A 17522-nucleotide genomic window follows, 5' to 3' on the forward strand; every position below is an offset into this window, starting at 1 on the left:
GCAGATCTAAATAACATTTCATGCTACATTTCAGAGGTCACTTATATATCGAGCACAACCCGCCTGGGGACAATTTCAATAACAGATGTCTGAGTCGGGCCGCCGGCAGATGAGGCGAAGAGCTACAAATGAAATGGAAAGACTGCAAATCCTACAAAGTGGAGTCCAATCACTTGATTGTGAGGGATTGTGAGGCTGTAGAGGTGCATGGTCTGACCTGTAGGACGTAGTCCAAAGCCAGGTGTCTGAAGCACTTGCGAGTGATGCTGAGCGAGCTGGTGGCTTCCTCCACCTCGTGAGGTTTGTTCCTGGGCGCCTGAGCGTTCTTCACCTGGGCGATCTCCATGTCTTCGCGAACACGGTCAAAGTGCTTCTTGGTTTCCTTGAACTTGCGCACATCCCTAAACGTCACAGGAGGACATTTCACACCGAGATCCCGCGGTAACGGTAGATGATGGCATTTATTGGCAACAACTGCTGTTAGACACAACGCGGCTGGAGAAGATGACTCACTCTTTGACAAAGTGCTGCAACTGCTGCTTGACTGAACGCTGAGCCTGATCAAAGAGTATCTGGAAAGGAGACAAGGACACATTATGTACACAAGGTTCATTTCATCTCATTCTCAACTCAAATGCGACATAAGTCAAACACAATGATACACCACCAATTTGTTTGGATTAAGAAACAATTTTCCCCATAGGAAAGAATGTAAGTGTAAATAATCTGCTCCAGGGTCAAACTGTGGCCACCCTCACAGCTTTACTAATTTTAAATCACATGTTAACATTCTCATACAAGTGTAAAAATCAGCTAACCTGATTAGGTACCGTAAATGCTCCAATGAATGCCTCTATTCAATTAACTGTAGAGTCTCATATACAGTACTGACAGAGTGCATGGTCTACTAAAGCACATAAACGCTGGGGTAACTTATTAGCGCTGCATAAAACAAAACAAAAAAAAAAACAGTTGTGGCTGTAGGCAACTTCCTGGTGTAGTTTTTTATGAGCTCCACAAGATGGCAGTAGCTGCAAGTGAAGTAGCATGACTGGTCAGCATTCAGCAGCTTCATCAAGCTCTGCATGCTCTTTAAAATTTTGCTACTCAGCTATTAGCGTGGAAGTTGTGCGTGTTACACTTGCCATACTGTTTGCGCCTTACCGCTATTACAACATTGGTTCAGTTGCTGCTGTGTCAAGCTAATATGCTTGTAAATGAACGACCATGTGGTCAAAGAGCGCTAAGTTTCCCTTACAACTTTCTCGTGCACTCCAAATCATACAAAAAATGAACTTGTTATATACAGTAATACCTCGTTTACCGCATTTAATTGGTTCCAGACCTGACCGTGATAAGTGAATTTCTGTGAAATAGGATTCAATATTAATAAATGGAATATTTTTGTAGTTATGGCATTAAAAACCTGTTTGTGATCTTGTAAATATGCTTTTTAACATCATATATGCGTTATATCAAGACATGAAATAACGCCCATATAGATACCTTTACTGTACATTTGTATTACCCAATATAGTAGATATAATCAGAGAAAATAAGACATATTAGACATATGTAAGATCACATAGACTCACATGTTAGAATTTCCTTGTTGTTTTTTTTATGGACAGCATACTTCCGCCATTACAATACATCCATGTTTTGTAATGGCTGCTTTAAATGGCTTTACACTCGTATTACCCAATATAGTAGACATTATAAGAGTAAATAAGCCATTTAAGACTTTAAGACATAAATAAAACTCTTGCTCGATCAGTGTCCCAGTAAATGTGTTCACTAGGGAACCTTAGTGACGAGTCTAGTGCTTGTCTCACCGAACAATAACTGACACCTGATGCCAATGTAGAATATTACTACATTCAGAATCACAATGGTTCTTTTGCCATGTATTTGTATTTTAGTTAATTTAGCCATTTTTATGCTTGAAAATACTTAATTTAGGCCAAGAATAAATACAATTTGCTTAAATATGCATTTTTTTTTTGCAAAATTTTATCTTTACATTATTGAATTACAGTATTCTGATTATTGAATGAAATAATAACACTGCCCTATAATAACACACACCAACAGAGGGCGATGAGGTGTTCTCATTCTCATGCAAATGACGAACTTTTATAATGTCACTGTCAAAGAACGAATGGAGGAGGAATGTCGCCATTTCCACTCCAATAATGCCATCTTTTTCTCGTTTCCTTGTTCTCAAAGACAGGAAGGTTCTACGCACACTCACAGCACATGCTGTGATTCCTGCGGCATTCCCGTTAAATAGGTCATCCAGACAAAGGGGGAGGTGGCGCTGTATTGGACATGTGAGGGGGGAGAGCAGGACTTTGGTGAAACGTGAGCCCACACAGACAAGCTGTCAGAGGTCATGTGGTATCACTGTACCCCAGCAGGTTTGTTTCCGCTTCTTAATTCCACAATGTCAGGAAAAACAGATTAAGCATTTGAAGATTTAGACATTCCAAGACACAATGATGATGATGACTCAGATCTTACAACCAACGCCACATGCAAAAATAGGCTGAGGTGACTTTAACTTGACGCCCGCGGCCTCTTTTATGGCATGTTTGTTCCATGTGGGGAATCCACAAATATGCAAAACATCCCACTCAAGCAACGTCAGCGAGGCAGCGGAAATAAACGCTTGACCATAATGGAGGCCCGGCGTGAGCACGGCCCGTTAAAGTCAACCGCTAGCAACTTTGTGGTGTTTGAGTGGCCGAAGAAGGGAAAACAAAATCAAGAGTGTGACATCCTGGCCCAAGCAAGCTGGTACTGATCTTGTACTGTGTCACAAATGGAACACTTCCATCAGTACACTTCAAAACTTATACTACTTTGTACACTGTGTACTTACGTCCTGAGTGTGCAAATTTTGACTGTGTAGCACTGTCCCAAATCCACTGCTTATTGCACACTTAAGGGAAATGACGATCAGAATATTTATCTGCTTCCTCTTCTTCTTCTCTTATTTTTAGTTGTGAATTGCAACCACTGGAGTTCATCCCTCCTTTCCGCTACATAGCAAAGATGGCGATTTTGCTGCACACTCACCATTTTGACCATTTTGAGTGCAACATCCGGGTACTGACAGTCCACTGCATTTTGCGGTAATTCGCGTACTTCAGTACTTACACTAGTCTTTTGTAGTCTTTTGAGTGCACAAGTGCGTTCATACTGAGAAATATGGCAAAATGCAGTGCGCTGTCAGAACAATCAAAATGGTCAAAATGGTGAGCATGCAGCAATTGACACTTACCACCCTCAATAGTCTCCACCTTGGCTCTGTAGCTGAGGGGGAGGGACTAACTTCGAATAATAGCGGCTGAGGAGCAGAAGATGAAATGATGGGTAAATATTAAAATATTGTGATCATCATTTCCAGTAAGTGCGCAACGTCAGGAATCAATTTGTGCACTTAGAATCTAAGTACACAATGTATACCGCGTCCCTGTGTACTGACAGAAGTGTGTGAATTGAGACACAGCCCTGGATGTCTTTGTGTGAAGTCGACAAGATATGTGCATCTTCATTTACTTGCACGTGTGAGGATTTGAGAATTTGGTGTTTGCTAATGTTAGCAATAGCAGCACCGAAATCCGAACATACAGTAAAGGTACAAAAAAAAAGAACGCACACTTTCAGCTGCACATTGAAGAAGCTCGCAGCTTCACATTAGAATTAGTGAAGGCATGGTCACATCAGAGATTGATGCATCCTACATACTTTAATGTGACATCATATCACATGATCAATCTGTGGATGAAACACTCAGAACACTGATCTGACTCATGGATTCACCGAGAAGGTCGTTAGCACGCAGCATAACTCATGAATGTCCCGCTCTGACTGTGAGACGACAAAAAGTCTTTTGTGCGTTGGGAGAAGCACGCTCCCTGAGAAGCACTTTATAAATGGACATGTCCCTACAAAAGGGTGAGGGAGGAAGTGTTTCAACAAAACTGCGTCTGTGTTTTGTACCAAATAAACAGCAGACACGGGCGTCAATGCTCACGTGATGAGCTTTTTCCAGCTATAAAACACAAAGCGCTACCATTTGCTGTTATCATACACTATTAGGACACACCTCTCAAATAAGCAATTAATGGATCAATCAGAAGTTGGACTAGACCTCTTAAATATCCCATATTATAGTATTTTCATCAACGTTAAATTAATGAATTCCCACAATAGTGTATTAGACGTGTGCCGTCCAAAATGTAGCGTTAATGCTGGAATTTAGTTGAAAAATGCTTTTCGTAAAACGCTGTTTTGTGTGTCTGTAGCTTTAATGCTCATGAGCGGTGTTTCCACGAGTGTGTGTGTGTCTCCAACAAATACTATTGTGCACAATTGAGGGAGGTTATTAAGTTATGCGTTCACTTGTAGCAGCGAGTCATGTAGAAAAAGTGAATTGTTTGACGGCTTTGCTGCGCATCCTGAACTCCACTATAGAAAGGTGTGTTTTCTACACGTCCATTTCTTAAAACTATCATTTGATGATGAATTGGAAAATGTGCCCATTCCTGAAACCTTTTTAATATGTTGCCTTGACTTTGGCTGCATTGTCTTTTGCATAATCATTTTCATTTCCTGTATATTTGTAATGTTTGATAGCAAATGCTCCTACATGAACTGTGTGTCTAATGAATGTTAAGTAGCTATTTTGACTGACATACTGTATCACCAGTCCTCAGGTTATGTACACAACTATTGGCAAATTATGTGTGATTATCTTTATTGCCATATTGAATTGAATTGTGAATTACTGTATGATAAAGTACTTTGATTAACATAGAATATATATATATATATATATATATATATATATATATATATATATATATATTCTATGTTTATAGTAGGAGGTAGATCTTTGGGACTTGGTCATTTTAAAAGGTAGCTTGCAGGCTGAAAAAGTATGAGTACCCCTGCTTTAGTCCATGGAGTGTGCACGGGTGATGCTTCTCGTGCATTACGAGCTGGCAGCTTGTGAGCCTCCTCCAACCCACCCTGAGTCAGATCTGCCTCATTGGTAATGGATGTTGCGACACACGTCAATAATTGATGTAATGCTCTTATGGAGTTTTATGCTTCATAAAGCCATGGCCTGCTTGTGCGTGTAGCCATGATGGATCAATTTGTGTTAGAAGGCATGAAAGGCATGCGTTCATTTTTGAATGTATAAAAAGCTGTAACTTCCAAAAACAAAGAAAAAGCCCCTACACTTTATCTTACATAATTAACAAAATTAACAAATGGGCCACTCTTAGCAGCAACAACTGCAATCAAGCGTTAACTTGATGTGATAACTTGCAATGGGTCTCTTACTTCGCTGTGGGGGAATTTTGGCCCACTCATCTTTGCAGAATTGTTGTAATTCAGCCACATTGGAGGGTTTTCCAGCATGAACCGCCTTTTTAAGGTCATACCACAGCATCTCAATAGGATTCAGGTCAGGACTTTGACTAGGCCACTCCAAAGTCTTCATTTTTGTTTTTGCCATTCAGAGGTGAACTTGCTGGTGTGTTTTGGATCATTGTCCTGCTGCAGAACCCTAGTCGGTTTCAGCCTGAGGTCACGAACAAATGGCCGGGCATTCTCCTTCAAAATTTTTTGGTAGATAGCAGAATTCATGGCTCCATTTAGCACAGGTCTTAAAGCAGCAAGATAACCGCAGACCATCACACTCCCACCACCATATTTTACTGTTGGTATGATGTTCTTTTTCTGAAATGCACCGTTACTTTTACGCCAGATGTAATGGGACACACACCTTCCAAAAAGTTCAACTTTTGTCTCGTCAGACCACAGAGTATTTTCCCCAAAGGTCTTGGGGATCATCAAGATATTTCCTGGCAAAACTGAGACGAGCCTTAATGTTCTTTTTGTGTTTGCATTTGGTTTAGTTTATTTGAACATGAAGGTTACAATGAAATACATCTCATGAATCATCCTTTCACAGTTCCACATGTCCAAAAGGAGTAGGAAGAAGCAAAGCTTATTTAATCCTACCCCCCATCCATTCCACATCTTGTATAGTACATATTGTTCACTTCCTGTATTCCATATCATATTTTATACAATAATCAGTGTAATAATAAATAATAAATAACTAAAATAAATAAGTAAAAAGTGTATTGTTTTTTGAATTTGCTCATCTCTGTACATTGTTTGAGTTCCTTGCTTAATCCGTTCCATAATTTAATTTCACATTTTGTTCAGCAGTGGTTTTCGTTAACTGAGGCAAGTGAGGCCTGCAGTTCTTTGGATGTTGTTGTGGGGTCTTTTGTGACCTCTTGGATGAGTTTTCGCTGCACTCATGGGCTAATTTTGGTTGGCTGACCACTCCTGGGAAGGTTCACCACTGTTCCATGTTTTCCCCATTTGTGGGAAATGGCTCTCACTGTGGTTCGCGCTGAAGTCCCAAAGCTATAGAAATGGCTTTATAACCTTTTCCACACTGATAGATCTCAATGTTTTAATTGGGGGGGGGGGGGGGGGGGGGGGGGGGAAATCCACACAGGGCCATGTAGGTTCGGATTTTTTACGTTCGGATCTCGTCAAGAAAGCCATCTGCAAGGGCTTTGAAGCTAAACCTACCATTCAAAATACCCTTTTCATTGGGTGTCATATAGTTCGTTTGAACACGAGCGCCCCCATTACAGTACCTAACCATGACAAGCAGCACCTTTAAGATCACTGGTTCATTTTTCGATACAATAAAAAGGTACAAAATACAAACAATAAAACTACATGAAATAAGATTATTGAATAAAAAAAAATAACTATGATATACTATATCATAATTTACAAGGTTTCTCTCTTAGAAAAACAAAACAATTTAGTCATTACAACAGTAATAGTTTAAACAGTGTGAATGATTATTTTATCAACATTTTTATTGACAATTGATCAACATTTGATCATCATTTGAGCTTTTTCTTGTTACATTATGCCTTTTTTCTGTTTTTTAAATTTTTGCTGGTTTTTTGGTTGTATTATTTCTATAATGTGCCGAGGGCCCATTAAAAAAAAACAAGCCACGGCCCCTAAATGGCCCACGGGCCGCACTTTTGACATCACTGGTTTACGTATTGCACTGGGATGGAGAAGGTTTACCCAACAATGCACACGTGTCCTCGGGTTCTCGCTTCTTAGTACTTTTGCTTGTATTGATGGTGACTTCGCCTTTCACGGTGGTGGTAATGCACACTTCTCAGGTGCCACTTGTTTTTGATTACAGAGTAAATGCATAATGCATACAGTAGTGATGTGTTTATGAACAAGGATGAAGAGGTAGTAGCAACTCTAATCTGTGGATGTCCAAATATATTTGTAGCGGGCCACCATGAATAAATGAATGTATGGGAAACACTGTGCTATGCACACATCTAATGATTGACATACAGGAGACTGACCGAGGACAGACTCATGACAGGAACAAAAAAAAAAAGAAAAGAGGCCACATCAGGAGAAAAGAGGACTTCTGGTCACCCTTTGTTTGCAACATTGATTGAAGCTAGCTGTGTCTTCTGTTAGCAGCCTTTTATGCTAAGCTAACCGTGACTGGAATCAAGATAATATCACTTCTAAATCTGGGCAAAGACATTTAAAAATGATTACGTTGATGATTAAGTGTGCTTGTACAAACAACTTTCTTTTGAGCTTTCTGCTTTCAATTACAAGCTTGACTCAGTCAGCAGCAGCACATTACAATGCCCTCCAATAAAAGAGCCTCACTTTAGTGTACAAGGCGAGAGAGAGCAAACAGTAACGTGGACACGCCACATATGGCTCCCGGTGACAAGACAAGGTTAAGCAAGGTCAGTGGCGCACAAGGGCTGAAAGCTAACCCACACGTGGGTTCCTCTGTGATGACGAGTGGCTTGTGATTTTAACTTATTTGCACCACTCTGCAGAGGAATGCTGGAGAACAGGGGTGCCCATTAGCTACTGGTAGATCGGCAAGGTAGTTTGGGTGGATCGCGTAGACGTCATTTTGTAGATGTCATATGACATCAGTCAGCTGACATTAAGCTCCCCTCCTGATTCGCTCTTGCTCCCCCGCAGCGTTTCAAGCTACACACGAAGATGCAACTTTCATCTTTATTATTGTGATTACAGAAAAACTAACTCAGCGGTAAGATGCTTTTATCTATAACAAAAGTTATCTGTTCCCTTGTAGCGGCTAGTTACAAAGAAAAAAAAAAGTGTATTGTTTGATGGCTTTGCTTCGCGTCATGAACTCCACTACAGAAATCAGTGTTTTCTACATGTCCGCTAGTGCTGGGCGATATCATCTCAAATCAATATCACGATAAATTGGGCAGTTTTACAATTCTATTCAATTCCAGACATTCCATTGTCATGTTATTTTCCTATATGTGTGTGCCATGTTGGCTGTAGAAACTGAATAGAATTTCACATGTTCTTGTAGCCATGTGACCATCTATTCGTGACATCAATAAAAAGCATGGAATCCTTAAAAACTGCTACCAACAGCAAACTCATGATGGTTTCCTCTCGAGGCGCTTTTATAATGTTTTTATTTTCTTATTCTTTATTTGTGAATTGTCAATTTTGCATAATTGGCCATGATGTACATGTTTTTTGTTTTTTTAAAGGCTTTAGAAATTCATATATTTAAAGTCAAGTATTTGTGTTATTAGTTTTTAGTATCATTCGGAGCGGTGTTACGATACAAACAGGAAAAAAAAGTATTTTTAACGCATGAGTGGGAAAGCACTATAGTACGTCACAGAGCAGTCATCTTTCCCACAGCGCTACAGTATCCAACTGATAACTTAGCTAGTTAGCTACGTCAGCGAGTGCAGCTAGTACAGCTGAGATGTCAACGCAAGTTGCCGATGTGAACGAAGAAAAGTTGTAGGAGATTTATCGGCGGGTCGATTAATCATCCCGATTATGACATATCACCAATTAATCAATATCGGCCAATATGAAACAGATATACAAGTATTAACTATTTTGCTGCGCGGAGATTCTGTCGCTCCCTTCCTGTGTGTTTCTGTGCTGCTCCCTGCCCGAGTACCTGGCCCCGCCCGTCACACAGAAGCACAGCTTTGCCTGTCTCACTCACTCACTCGACTGCTGCAGATAATTTGAGACAAACACAACAAACCACATATTTTTACACCATGGTAAGATGTGACTTTGCAAAACAATTTAACACTACACTTTAGTGCCCCGTGAGAATAACGTCCTTGCGGAAATGGGGCCCGTCATGGAGAAGATTCTATTTTTTTTCATCCAGGTTTTGAGCTTTTCACAGTGTTTTAACGTTGTGCATCTCTGTGAGATAATCAAAGATAGATGCAACTGTTAATCCACATGTCCACATCTAATATAAGACTATTATACAGCGTTTTAAAGTGAAATAAAGATATATGCAGACGTACACAGCGTCCCATTTCACTTCATACTTCCGTGCAGGATTTACAGGGGCTCATACATTCACAAGTTAATGTCTTCATTAAAATCATTTTGAAAACGTTCCAAGTAATGTATTTAGTTGTCATTTGAAACATTGCATATTTTGAAAGCAGCTACATTGTTACTTAAAATCTAGTTCATTAAGTCTAGTAACGTGATGCATTTTTGTTATTTTTTTTTGTAGTCAGCTTTTTTACCACTTTTTAATGTTTGCTTCAGAATTTGCTTTTGAGCTGTTTGCAATACTCAGTGGCTGCAGATGGAATTTTTCAAGCATAGCTGATATTGGCAAGATGTTTTGTGGATGAGCATTTTAGAAACACATAAACACAAAGTAGTTTAAAATAAAAAAAAATAATGTATGTAATGTAATTTATAACATTTTTATTTAGTAGTCTGCTTATTTGTGTTGAATCGTATTTTGGGTATTATATTAATTTATGTTCATGTACAGTATATAGCCTGTGTATATCAATGCTTTTATTTCATATTTCGGCTGATATATATCGGTTATCTGTCAATTTATGGGATATCTGCATTATTCAGCCCCCAATATCAGTATCGGCTCCAAAAATCCCATATTCGTCGGGCTCTTCTCATAACTGCTTGAAATACAGTTGCATTAATAAATCCCAAATTCACCATGAAAGTCCACAAGATAACACTCCCTATTAAAGAAGAATGTCAAGAAACAGGAGGGTCATATTGACACTAGACACACAAACACGTACGTGGAGCATGAGGGGACATGTGAGGACTTACCATGTGGTAGTTGATGATTTCCTGAAGGCTTTCTCCACACTTCTCCAGGCACTCCTGCAAGAAACAACAAAAAAAAACACATTTTGGAACATTGTTAGCCTCCAAGATAGAAAAAGAAAAACATCCTGTCTCAAAATAAACATTTGCTAAACTAAAATGAAGTCCAGACACAGCTCAACTTGCTGAGGTGGACTTTTCTTTCCCCCTCTATGTTTAAGGGAAAAAGAACAAAAACTGTTTTTTTGTTTTGGGCTTTTACTGTGGAAAATACCAATGTGGACTTTAAAAGAAAGTCACCATTAGTCATAAAGCCAAGCAAGCTTTTAAACACGGCTAAATGTGTGAAACTATGAAAGTAAGAAATGAGCTGGATTGCTAATGTGTTTGGAATCCAGTAAAGTCACAAACACAATAGAAGAACAGTCACTGCCTCTTGCTGAAGTGACATAAAATAGAATAAAAAGTCAATAAAACAGTGTATCTGGCCAAAACACCCAGAAACTCAATTGTCTTGTGATATCTGTGTTATATTATTGTTTTGCATCAAATTGCCATAATTTCTACTTTATTAGTATGAAGATTAATATACATAACAAGTACAATATACAGTGGTGTGAAAAAGTGTTTGGCTCCTTTCTGATTTCTTATTTTTTTGCATGTTTGTCACACTTAGATATTTCAGATCATCAAACTAATTTAAATATTTGTCAATGACAACACAACTGAACACAAAATGCAGTTTTTAAATAAAACTTTTTATTATTAAGGGAGAAAAAAAATCCAAACTTACATGGCCCTGTGTGAAAAAGTGATTGCTTCCCCCGCCCCCTGTTAGAACGTAACTTAACTGTGGTTTATCACAGTTAAGTTCAATTTAAGTTTAATTTATCTAGCCACAACTCTTCTCAATCACTTAAGTAGGACCTGCCTGACAAACTGAAGTTGACCGAAAGATCCTCAAAAACTAGTCATCATGCCGAGATCTAAAGAAATTCAAGAACAAATGAGAAAGAAAGTAATTGAAAAGGTTATAAAGCCATTTCTAAAGCTTTGGGACTCCAAAGAACCACAGTGAGAGCCATTTTCCACAAATGGCGAAAACATGGAACAGTGGTGAACCTTCCCAGGAGTGGCCGGCCAACCAAAATGATCCCAAAAGCGCAGGGACGACTCATCCAAGAGGTCACAAAAGACCCCACAACAACATCCAAAAAACTGCAGGCCTCACTTGCCTCAGTTAAGGTCAGTGTTCATGACTCCACCATAAGAAAGACACTGGGCAAAAACGGCCTGCATGGGAGAGTTCCAAGATGAAAACCACTGCTGAAGAAAAGAACATTAAGGCTCGTCTCAATTTTGCCAGAAAAGATCTTGATGATCCCCAAATCAAATACTCAAATACTTGGGAAAAAAAGTAACTTTTTGGAAGGTGTGTGTCCCATTACAATTGGTGTAAAAGTAACGCCACATTTCAGAAAAAGAACATCATATGGTGGTGGTAGTGTGATGGTCTGGGGCTGTTTTGTTGCTTCAGGACCTGGAAGACTTACTGTGATAGACCGAACCATGAATTCTGCTGTCTTCCAAAAAAATCCTGAATCCTGACATGTCACAATCTGTTCGTAACCTCAAGCTGAAACCAACTTGGGTTCTGCAGCAGGACAATGATCCAAAACACACCAGCAAGTTCACCTTTTGAATGGCTGAATAAAAATAAAATGAAGAGTTTGGTGTGGCCTAGTCAAAGTCCTGACCTGAATCCTATTGGGATGGTGTAGTCGACTTTAAAAATGTGGCTCATGCTCAAAAACGCTCCAATGTGGCTAAATTATAACAATTCTGCAAAGATCAGCGGGCCAAAATTCCTCCACAGCGCTGTAAGAGACTCATTGCAAGTTATCACAAACACTTGATTGTAGTTGTTGCTGCTAAGGGTGGCCCAACCAGTTATTAGGTTTAGGGGGCAATCACTTTTTCACACAGGAGCCTGTAGGTTTGGATTTTTTTTCTCCCTTAATAACAAAAGATTTTATTTAAAAACTGCATTTTGTGTTCAGTTGTGTTGTCATTGGCAAACATTTAAATTAGTTTGATTATCTTAAACATTTAAGTCTGACAAACATGCCAAAAAATAAATCAGGAAGGGGGCAAACACTTTTTCTCACCACTGTAATTAATAATGGGTATGAACAAACACCCACAGAGACCATAAGTATAACTGGGATGTTTGTGACTGATTTTGAAATTAATAATACATTTTTTTCATTATTGCGTCACCATATGAGGCTTTATGGACAAAGTAGTTGTAGATCTGGATAGTACTGCTTAAGGCTTTTCATATGAGGTATGAGTCAATGTGGTTTAAGGCACATAGATTGTTGACCCCCACGAGGTCAGTTGTTACCAAAAACAAATCAAATGAGCAACTACGTATCAACTGTATATTAATAAAGTTGGATACTACTGGATAAAATGGTAGAAAGATTTTGTTCTTTTATGATTTACATCTGACCTAGCTGTGGCCCTTATGACCTTTAACCTCCATCTTTGACTTCAGTTGTTGACACCTCACCGAGATCATTCCATCCTTCTTGCACTGCTGGGACAGATCGCGGATCCCGTTGACGAAGAGCTTGTTGGCGCTGACATACGCCTTGCCCGCTTCTATCATGCCGCCACATAGCTTCACTAGCTGTGTGGAAGACAGACACAGTGCGAGACATGAAGCTTGACCCTGAAACAGATCATTTCTCTATTACTGTAAATGCTCCAATTAGCACCTCTATTCAATTGGCCACAGAGTCTCCTGTAGTTGCCGGGCCGTGGCCCACAAAAGCAAGTACCGTAACCGCAGGGGTCTGAAATTCGTGGTGGGTTAAAAATCCTAGGCATTAATATCTGTGACTGGAGACAACTTCCTGATGTACTTTTTATAACTCCATGAGATGGCAGTATCTATGAGCAGCTTTATCACCTCTGCATGTGCTTTAAAAAGGTTGGTACTCAGCTATTGGTATGAAAGTCATAGATGTTGCCGTGCTGTTGTTTACAATGAACTCATCAGCGCTATTAATGCTGGCTGAGCATTTTGCTCCTTACCGCTATTACAACACTGGCTTTGTTGATGCAATGTTGTTCTATATACTTAATAAATGACCATGTGGTCAAAGAAAGCTATGGTTTACAAAATTAACTTGTTATATACTGTACATAAAAACTATCTACAGACGGTATAATGAGCTTTCGCATTTAGGAAATAACAGCCTCGCTCCAATTTTTGACTGCTTCCAATTAACACCCCGTCCTTTTTGCGCTTTGGCTAAATAAATACCTAGATTAGGTTCTGCTTTATTTCTTTCATACTGTATGTAGAAAGAAGGTGAATGTCTTACCTTGTCGAGCTTTGCCTCTATCTCCACAACCTCGGTCTCTACCTCGTCGATGTTTGCCCTGAGAAAAAAAGCGAGAAGTTGACCATCATGCATTTCATTAGCATCATTTATGTCATAAAAGCATTTTTCCAACTAGAAAAGCAATCAGAGAGTACAGGCCTCCGCCAAGCACGATAGTTCCCCATATTATGATTTACACCATAGATTTCACTCCTACATTTATTTTATCTACATATGCTAATATATATATGCTAAGCACTAAAGACTGCTAATGTTAGCATACTAGCAGTGCTAACATGCTCACGTTAGCATGCTAATACCTAACATAATAGTGGTGTTTATTTGTGTGCAGCTACGAAAATGGCTAAAAAAATGCTACAATGCTAATGTTGCATGCTGGCAATGCTAATGTCCTAACATTAGCATGCTAACACCTAGCATTATAGTGCTAAGTGTTTATATATGCGCCAAAAATGCAGGTATGCTAACGTTAGCATTCTAGCACCTAGCATGATAATGTAATGTACCGGGAAGGCTACTGTAAATGTCCTGAATGAGTAGAGAATTTTTTACTTTGCAACGGTATGAATCGGTTGAGAAATGTGGAAGCAGAGTGAGCGAGCGAGAGAGATCGAGAGAGAGAGAGAGATAAATCACAAAATAGGCAAGACATGAGAGACAAGAAAAATAAGAAATAGAATCCGAATAAATAAACAAATAAACACGGTACAGATCACATCAAATTTGTAGTGCAATGATACATAATGAATAATAATGCATAATAACAATAATAATAATAATACACCATAATAGTAATACATCATAATTTAATTTGGGGAATTTTTGGGGTGAAATTTATTTGTTTCCAGTATAAATACAGGTAGCCTAAATGTCCTGAACATGTTGAACAGTTTGATGGTGGAATGGCTTGTATCTGTATTTGGCAGTAGTAGCAGGTAATAATAATTAGTTGTATGGAAAAGGGTGAATTTTGGGAAAATGTTGAATTTTGGATCACCCCCAAAATTTTATCAGTTTTTCCATATTCCATTTCCATTTTCCCATTTCCCATGTTCTGCAAAAGCATGAGGCACTATAAATCCACAGAGTTATTTGAGCATTTTGTCAAAGGCGGACATGCAACAGGCCGAGAGGTCTACGGTGCTTAAGTGAGTTAGACGCCCTCCTGGGAGGACGCGGTGTCTGTCACAACAAACAAAGAGGGACGAGGCACAGCGAGGGCAACGACATGGCCGCCACATGGCTCGGCCCGCTACCGAATTCCACAGCGTCAACACCACCAGAGATCCCACACCCAAAAGCATCTGGAGTCTGGACCACTGTGAGATTTACAGGCAAACAACGAGCCAAAAAAAGAACCACTCCCAAACATTCTTATATTATCAAGACGTATGAATGGACACAAATGTGGACTTGTCCCCTGCCGTGGAGCTCTCAGGGCTTCCACTCATCTGGGAAGACTTTTAACAAGATGTCCATTTGTGAGGTCACATGACAGGTTTGTTCCTCCACACCAAACTCCTCCAAGCACACCTTGCTTTGTGCACTGGGAACAGGAAAATGTTCCCACAAGGCTGGAAGCATCCAATTATCCACAATGCCCTGCTAAGACGAAGAATTACATGTCAGGCGGTCGAGTCAACTTGTCATTGATCAACTCACTGATTCATTTGTCCCAATACTTCTGCAGAGTTCTGATAGTGTATCATAGTCGGCCATGAATTCAGTGGGGTACAATTTGAAAGAGAAATGACAATAAAATACATAATTTTCTATAGAACCAAAATATACCGTACATAAACTAATGGTAAGGTAATGGTAACACAGAAAGCATCATGAAGCAAAACATCCTTCCAAAAATCTGTGCTTAATGATCAATAACATAAAAAACTGACCTGCAACTAGGGGCATAACCTATTTGTAATGACACATTCAATCCGGTGTAGAGGCGTATCCATTTCCCACACTATACAGGAAGTGTAACTACCTCATGTTAGGAGTCTACTTTGTAAATAAATACAGCGCAGTGCAGCCTTTGGCTAGCGGGACTCATGGCTAGCGACCACATCCAACATCATCTGAGGCTACGTTCACACTGCAGGCTAGATGCCTAATTCAGATTTTTTTTTGTTAAAATTAAAATAAATTTTTATGTGGTTGTTCATATTACCCAAAAAAGAAATGCAACCTGTCAATGTGAACGCAAAGCATCTGGGAAGTGACATGCATCCATAAATTTTTCCTCAGAATTGAGCGATTTCATAATTTATTCCCTCTGCTTGGTCTAAAAAAGTAACTGTTACTGACTACCACTTTTTTTGTCTTGATTTCTTTTAGTGTTTCTTAAGGCCAGAAAGTTGCCATTTGAAATGACTTTAGTTTTTTGTTTGGTCTGTGAGTTCTTTTTTTCCTACAAAATTAAACAACTGTATGAACATCCCCTGAGACTGTGTTTCCATCATCTTTGCCAAGGGTTGTATTTACTTTGCCGACCAAATGTCTCTGTAAGCGCTGGCTGTTGGGACGAAGGCTCTGCTGCACCTCCACACTGGGGCTGTGGCATCCGGCTAAGAAACCATTGCTTTTGTGCCTTCATTCATATTAGCGTTTGTTTGCTAACTTGTTGCTAGCACTCTGTCTATTCTGTCTACTCTGTCTATTCACTCACTAGTAGCCCCGCCTCCACCTACTGGGAGAAAGAGACTTAATGGATGACAGGAGGATTCACTCGCTCCGTTGATCCCACTATAGAACCAATGAGCGTGACAGGCTTAGTCACATGCATTTCCGTGTGTTTATGGAAGTAAAGATTACAGTAGTGTGTGCGCTCCTTGGTGCGTTTGGGGCAATTTCAAGGATTTGGTGCAATGGGAGTCAATATTTTCTTAACCAATCAGTGACACTTTTTAAAAACAAATTTCGGATGACAAGAAGAGCTTTTGCCTACATCAGTGAGTACCTTTATCAAGGCATGGCATTACACGTCTTTCGATAACGTATAGGTTGGATATATGCAACCTGACCGTTCATACTGCAGTCGCATCGCATATTTATATCCACAAACTAATGAGGCCTGACTCGCATTTGACAAAACCGGAATTGTGCTGTTCACACTGACATGAAAACATTAGATACAAGTCACATATGAGCAAAAAAATCGGAATTGACCTACGTTGGAGCCAGACACTTGGGATGCTTTTCATGTGAGGACGGATTATTCTTCGTAGTACTCTAGTTTTATAAATGTCTTGCAGTGAGGGGAGGGCTGCCCCAACAATGTTCTGTGAGGTCTTGATCACCCGCTGGAGTGCCTTCCTATCACGTGTTGTACAGTTACCGTACCAAACAGTGATGGAGGCGGTAAGGACACTTTCCATAGTGCATCTGTAGAAGCAACTCAGGATGCCAAATTTCCTCAGTTTTCACCTTCTCCACCTCAGTCTTATCAATAAACAGGGGTCTATGCGGCTCCTTTTCCCTTGTTCTTGGGTCGATGATCATCTCTTCTCAATACAGATAAGACTAAAGAGATGATCATTGACTCAAGAACAAGGGAAAAGGAGCCGCAAAGACCCCTGTTTATTGATGAGACTGAGGTGGAGAGGGTGAAAACCTTCAAGTTCCTTGGCACACACATCAGCGAGGACCTCACCTGGTCTCACAACACCCAACAAATTATGAAGAAGTCCCAAAGGAGACTGTACTTCCTGAGAAGACTGAGGAAATTTGGCATGTTCACCAAAATCCTGAGTTGCTTCTATAGATGCACTATGGAAAGTGTCCTTAGCACCTCCATCACTGTTTGGTACGGTAACTGTACAACACGTGATAGGAAGGCACTCCAGCGGGTGATCAAGACCTCAC

At 39.8% G+C, this 17522-nt stretch overlaps 1 protein-coding gene across 4 annotated transcripts in view; it reads right to left on the bottom strand.

Annotated features, from left to right (window-relative positions):
- The window catches only part of acap3a (ArfGAP with coiled-coil, ankyrin repeat and PH domains 3a), a 65497-nt gene that overhangs the window by 24453 nt on the left and 23522 nt on the right, over positions 1–17522 (bottom strand). For all 4 annotated transcript variants that reach the window (XM_054779703.1, XM_054779692.1, XM_054779720.1 and 1 more), the window contains exons 3-7: positions 13638–13695; positions 12818–12937; positions 10246–10299; positions 514–572; positions 218–401 (exon numbers count right to left, since the gene is read on the bottom strand). In XM_054779703.1, the coding sequence (XP_054635678.1) occupies positions 218–401; positions 514–572; positions 10246–10299; positions 12818–12937; positions 13638–13695 (475 nt within the window). The remainder of the gene's footprint in view (positions 1–217; positions 402–513; positions 573–10245; positions 10300–12817; positions 12938–13637; positions 13696–17522) is intronic.

Source organism: Dunckerocampus dactyliophorus, chromosome 1, assembly GCF_027744805.1.
Source record: "Dunckerocampus dactyliophorus isolate RoL2022-P2 chromosome 1, RoL_Ddac_1.1, whole genome shotgun sequence".
NCBI lineage: Eukaryota > Metazoa > Chordata > Actinopteri > Syngnathiformes > Syngnathidae > Dunckerocampus > Dunckerocampus dactyliophorus.